The sequence below is a fragment of the Stegastes partitus genome, unplaced genomic scaffold (assembly GCF_000690725.1).
Source record: "Stegastes partitus isolate 25-593 unplaced genomic scaffold, Stegastes_partitus-1.0.2 Scaffold246, whole genome shotgun sequence".
NCBI lineage: Eukaryota > Metazoa > Chordata > Actinopteri > Pomacentridae > Stegastes > Stegastes partitus.
This window is the reverse complement of record NW_007577977.1, coordinates 542,270-548,402: the sequence shown is the minus strand read 5'-3', so window position 1 is coordinate 548,402 and position 6,133 is coordinate 542,270. Positions and strand designations below refer to the sequence as shown.

At 38.4% G+C, this 6,133-nt stretch overlaps 1 protein-coding gene across 6 annotated transcripts in view; it reads left to right on the top strand.

Moving 5' to 3' along the window:
* The window catches only part of LOC103357314 (2-oxoglutarate dehydrogenase, mitochondrial), a 39,336-nt gene that overhangs the window by 17,563 nt on the left and 15,640 nt on the right, over positions 1-6,133 (top strand). For all 6 annotated transcript variants that reach the window (XM_008281820.1, XM_008281822.1, XM_008281823.1 and 3 more), the window contains 6 exons: positions 609-724; positions 2,166-2,320; positions 2,483-2,629; positions 3,575-3,665; positions 4,096-4,275; positions 4,360-4,488. In XM_008281820.1, coding sequence (XP_008280042.1) covers positions 609-724; positions 2,166-2,320; positions 2,483-2,629; positions 3,575-3,665; positions 4,096-4,275; positions 4,360-4,488 — 818 coding nt within the window. The remainder of the gene's footprint in view (positions 1-608; positions 725-2,165; positions 2,321-2,482; positions 2,630-3,574; positions 3,666-4,095; positions 4,276-4,359; positions 4,489-6,133) is intronic.

The following is a 6,133-nucleotide window of genomic DNA, read 5'->3' as shown; positions in this document are numbered from 1 at the left end:
GCAGGTGCCGGCTGTCAAAATCTGCTGGCTCACACGTCACCTGCTGTCAGATTTCTGGCTTCACTCCTAGAGCGTGCACCTAGGCACTGACTTGTTGACTCCAAAGACAATCATTTATGTTTAATCATCATTTTACTGACTGTCTTTGAGTTATGGGAAATATGACAAACATTTTTCTTTTAAATTATTGATTGATCTATTAGGAAAGTAGTCTGCAGGGTTTTGGATACTAAAAAATTCCTTTCTTAAAGTTTACTAGTAAACATAATGATGAATTGAGGCACAAAGAGTTGTGTTAATAATGTTTCTGCTCCCACAGGAGTCTGACTGCAGCTTTTTGGAGTAATCTTCCAGATTAGACAGCTGCACAGGGAGTTAAAAGAGTGAAGATGAAAACAAAGCAGGGATTACAAATTCTAGGAAATCTTAAATTCAATGAAGTTTTCTTCATTTCTCCTCTTCTGTTTCTGTGTAATGGTTTTATGTCGTGGTCTCATGTTTTTCTTTTCTGCTCCATTTCTCCCTGTCTCTCCACCTCTGCATTAGCCTGCCTTGCTTGTCTCTGCTTGTTTTTGTGACCTTTTTTCATGTCAATGTGTTCACAACAGGTTTTTACGGGTTGGTTGAAAGTGACTTGGACAAGGTGTTCCGTCTTCCCACCACCACCTACATCGGCGGCAACGAGAGTGTTCTGCCACTTAGAGAGATTATTCGCCGCCTTGAGGTAAAATTAATACCAACAGCTGTGAACAAAAGTTCTTTCTGAATGTGGCAACAGCACAGCTGTACCATGCACTTCATACTTCCAAAAGACTGGTTGCAAAGACGATTTTGGTAGTCCATTGCAGTCATTCACCAGAAGTTACCAGGCAATTTTGTTAACACAACTGTCTACTCCACCAAAACAAATAATTCAAGTTGCTGTGTATATATTTCTGACCCAACAGATCTTGTCATATTACCAGAAGACCTGGTAATATTAAATCCATGAAAGAACCAAAATGCATGATTGTTTTTTGTAAGGTGAAGGTAATTCAAAATCATAAAAAAAGGAAACGACAAATATCTGTAAAATAATTATATTTTTGGCTGATTTTATTACAGTAAAAATTTGATTTTAAGATCAAACATTGTACCAGAATGAATGATAGTTATAAAATCCTTAATAAATTCTAATCCTTACATTTTTTTTCTTTTAAATAGCAGCAAATATTGATTACATTACAATACTTTTTTTTGCTAATTTAAAAACTGTGTTACTATTAATACAAATACAGATTTTTCATTATTGTATCATCATTGTATTTATAATAACTTTATTTTTGTTGCAGCTTTCATGCAGAGAGCATCATCCATCAACAGTTTAAAAGTCTAAGTTTTCTTTAACTTACTTAAACACACTGGAAGTATCATTAAAGTTTCCACTTACACAAATAAGTAATTAAACAGAGTACGTTCCTGCTATTGTAGAAATCTTTGCATCTGTTTAGACTTAAATTAACCTTAACCAGGGTGGCACAGTGACTCAGTGGTTAGCACCGTTGCCTCGCAGCAAGAAGATCCCTGATTTGTTAGGACACCCGGGATCTTTCTGTGTGGAGTTTGCATGTTCTCTCTGTGCAGCGTGGGTTCTCTCCGGGTTCTCCAGTTTCCTCCCACAGTCCAAAAATATGTTGAGGTTAATTGGTGATTCTAAATTGTCCGTGGATGGATGGATAATGTTGACCAGAATTGAGGCATCGCCGAGAGGCAACATATAAATAATGCACCCCAACTAGCTAGTCTACTAGAGGCCGACGAGCTTGCAGCTAAATCTACTTGTCCAATATTACACATTATAAAAACATAGCCCTAAATTTCAATTTAAATTAAAAAAAAAAAAAAAAATGCAGAAGTTTGTTGGCGGGAATTAAAAAATCTAAAATTTCACAGAAAGAATATAGTATTTCAGTCTAAAATTTCACAGATATCTTCATAAATATTCCCATTTTATTCTACAAAAATTTCAGTTAACTCAGACACGGTTGAGCTGAAGGCTCCTTATGATTCGACATAGAATAACCCAATGTAAATGTCAGTCAAGAATGTACTCATTAATCTCTAGCCTTTGCCTTAAACACTGAGCATTCAAAGAGACACAGCATGCCTGTTCCTGTGACTTCTAGATGGCCTACTGTCAGCACATCGGAGTGGAGTTCATGTTCATTAATGACCTGGAACAGTGCCGATGGATCAGACAGAAGTTTGAGACTCCAGGAATCATGAATTTCACTCTGGAGGAGAAGAGGACCCTGCTGGCCAGAATGATCCGGTCCACCAGGTCTGTCTGTGTTTCTTCACATTTCTCAGCACACCTTCGTAATTAACTGGAAAAGCATGCAGAGCAGCTACAGAAGGACGTGTTTTCTGGGGGGCAGATGGAAAGGGGAATAGATGTTCTGAGCCACAATGTGAAGCAGCAGCACTCACTGACTGTTTCCAGGTTTGAAGAGTTTCTCCAGAGAAAGTGGTCCTCGGAGAAGCGCTTTGGTTTGGAAGGTTGTGAGTCTCTCATCCCGGCACTCAAGACCATCATCGATAAGTCCAGTCTGAACGGAGTGGAGAGCGTTATCATGGGGATGTCTCACAGGTACAGTCCTTCCATCTTTTTTTTCTCTTTTTACCATAACACTCTAAACCAGAGCCAGAAACCATCAAAACAATCCTTGAATGAGTTGTATAGCGTGTGGTTCCATCTGGAAAGCGAAGAAAATAGAGGCTTAAAATTGTGATATTTAATCAAAATCAGTTTATTCTGCACTTAAAAATGATTCAAAATAAACTGCTTCTATAAAAATATCTGTGCACCTCATCACAAACGAGAGGCAATGACTGACTTAACAGTGGCCAACAGTCACTTGACAAAAATTCTGAGAGTTTTCTAGGTGAACTGCAGGCAGTGTTTCCATAAAGCAAAGAGGAGGCAATAATAAAAACTATGAGGACAACAAAATATACTGGATCAATAAAAAAAAATGCAGCATGGCTCAAAAACAGTATACAAAGGAGCAAGTTGCTGGACGATACATTCAGCATTCTTCAGAGTTCATCATTAGGGAAAACATTTGATCCAAATGTACACATCGATCCAAATACTTTTCTGTTTAACAAAAAAAAATAAAAAATCAAAGAAACTTAGTGTTTTTTCTTTTTGTTGCTTTATCGCATTTGAACAAAAGAACAAAAGACATTTTTCAGTTCTCTCTGTTTCCACCATGGTTGTGCTTTTTCATAGAGATGCAAGACTTTATATTGCAAAGACGAATTATCCCACAGTGAATAAAAATGTGATAAAAGTTCAGAGGGTTAAACTGTTGTCTCCTCCACACACGGAGGCTTTCTATTCTGTTAACTGTGCTTTCTCCTGTCCTCGATTACTTATCAAACTCTTATCAGAGGTTCTTTAATTTCTATTTAACCCAGTGATGCCCAATAATCCAGTGACCTGTAGAAATTCAGTCTTTTTATATAGTTAAACAAAACTAAAGCAGGTTAATTCTCACTGATGTCCCTGTCTCCATGCGTGTCTCTTCAGAGGGAGGCTCAATGTGCTGGCCAATGTGATCCGGAAGGAGCTGGAACAAATCTTCTGCCAGTTCGACTCCAAGTTAGAGGCTGCAGACGAGGTTTGAGCAAATTTGAATGAGTGTTTTCTCTGTAAAGCTGTAGATTATTATTCTAGATTACCATAAGTCAGCATGTTATCTATAGTTGAAGTTAATGGAGATCTAATCAGATTCTTTTTATTTGCTTTAAACAGCTGTCTTGTGTTGTATTGCACCAGAGATGCAACATGTAGTTGGTACATTGTTTTTCCAAAATGAGAAAATGATTTTTTTTTTTGTTAAATTACAGATAATAACTAGTGAAATCAGAGGAAAAAAGTATTAATTTACATGTTAACTGTAAACAAAAAAACAGGTAAAAATATTTTATTGTACAGATAGATATTTGACGTTATTTTTTATAGTTTTTGAACATTATGTAGTAGTGCGTTGTTTTTTAACATATTTTTGTGGCACCCTAAACTGTACCTCTTCATGTTTTATACCTCAGGGTTCTGGTGATGTGAAATATCACCTGGGTATGTATCACAGGAGGATGAACCGGGTCAGCGACCGGTACATCACGCTGTCCCTCATGGCAAACCCATCCCACCTGGAAGCTGTGGATCCTGTGGTGCAGGGAAAGACCAAGGCAGAGCAGTTCTACTGTGGAGACACTGAGGGCAAGAGGGTACGCTCGTTCAGGTTGTTAAAATTGCAGATACTTTTAGAAATTGTGGCTGTTTTTCAAACATGTTTGTAATGTGATTTGCAGGTGATGTCCATTCTGATTCATGGCGATGCTGCGTTTGCAGGCCAGGGCCTTGTGTACGAGACATTCCACCTGTCAGACCTGCCGTCCTACACCACCCATGGAACCATACATGTGGTGGTCAACAACCAGGTGTGCATGGTTGCTGTAGTTAGTCAACAAATATTCACCTTCAGACACAAGCTAAACAGGCATCTCGCTTTCTGTGTTACCAAGTTAATAGTGTCGGCAGCTGACTGAGCAATGACTTAGTAACTCCAATTTTATGTAATGTCTTATGTCAGTATGTTAGATAAACTAATTCTTTTACGCAGGCTGTCAGCCTTCGCGTAAGGCCAGTTAATGGTTTCTGCATTCTTATGTGCTGACCAATGCAGAGTTTTCAACAAGGACAGCAGAAGCACATGTGATTCCTTTCACACCACAATATAAATGCTATAGTTGCACCAGTAGGTCATAGATGAGGTTACAGTTTAAATTAAAGCTGCAAGCAGCGTTTGTCGGGTCCTCGGTCCGCGCTGCAACCGCATGCCCGTCTGACCGTTCTTCAAGTTAAACCTGCTTTAACCCTAGAACACTAACGCTAAAATTAGTCACACTATCACAAACGCCGGGCAGATGTAAATTAACATTAGCTACATGTTAATAACTTGTTAGCATTGCAGAGAAACTAGGCCTGTGACAGGATGACAGCTGTGGATGAAATGGGGCAGAGGATGTGGCCGGCCTGAAAGTTGTTTCCCTTGAAAAGTGCAAAGAGCACCTGATTTCAACACATGAACACTAACATTGGGTAAATTCCACCCATTAAATATGTTGCCCTCTAACGCCGGGTATATTTTACCCGATATAATAATCTGGATAAAATATAGTTTTCATTAATTTATGTCAAAGTACAACACTGTATGACAAATTGTAGTACTCTTCTTTAATTTCCTAATATACAATATCACATAAAATTTTTTTAAAAAGGTACCATGGGGGACCCTATAAAAAGGCAGCAAAATTATTGAAAAATCAGGTAATCCTGAATGAGAAATTTCCAAACAGAAAAAATAATGGAGCTGGGAACTTGTTCTTTGGTCCAGCCATTCCTGGGACATGTGAGCCTTGTCTGGTGAAGGCACAGTCTTCCTGCATCACTGACAACTGTGGCAGAGATTGACAAAAAATGGCATTTTTTCAGAGGGGAAAAATGACCAAATTTCTTTGACTACATGAATTTCCTTGGAAAGACTCCATACCAGAACCAAACTGAGCCTTCACCAGACAAGGCTCACATGTCCCAGTCCGACAATTTGTCATACAGTGTTGTACTTTTACATAAATTGATGAAAACTATATTATATCCGGAATATTATATTGGGTAAAATATACCCGGCGTTAGTGATGGTGTTACTAATTTTAACGTTAGTGTGCTCAGTCAGGAATTTCATTGATTTTCTGGACATTTCTTTTTTTTCCTCTCTCTGAGTGCTACAACTTCACTTGTAGCTAGCTAGCTAAAAGCTTAGCTTTAGTAGAAAAAAAAAAAAATCAGCGTAGCTAATGCTTGCAGATGTAAATGAACATTAGCTACATGTTAATCACTTGTTAGCACTGCAGAGAAACTAGGACTGTGACAGGATGACAGCTGTGGATGAAATGGGGCAGAGGATGTGGCCTGAATGTTGTTTCCCTTGATTTTGTATTCACTTCAGGTGGCACAATTTAATGCCAGAATCTGGTAAAATAAGGGTAAAATAAATTACCCTCTAAGGGGGTCAGGTGGGACCCA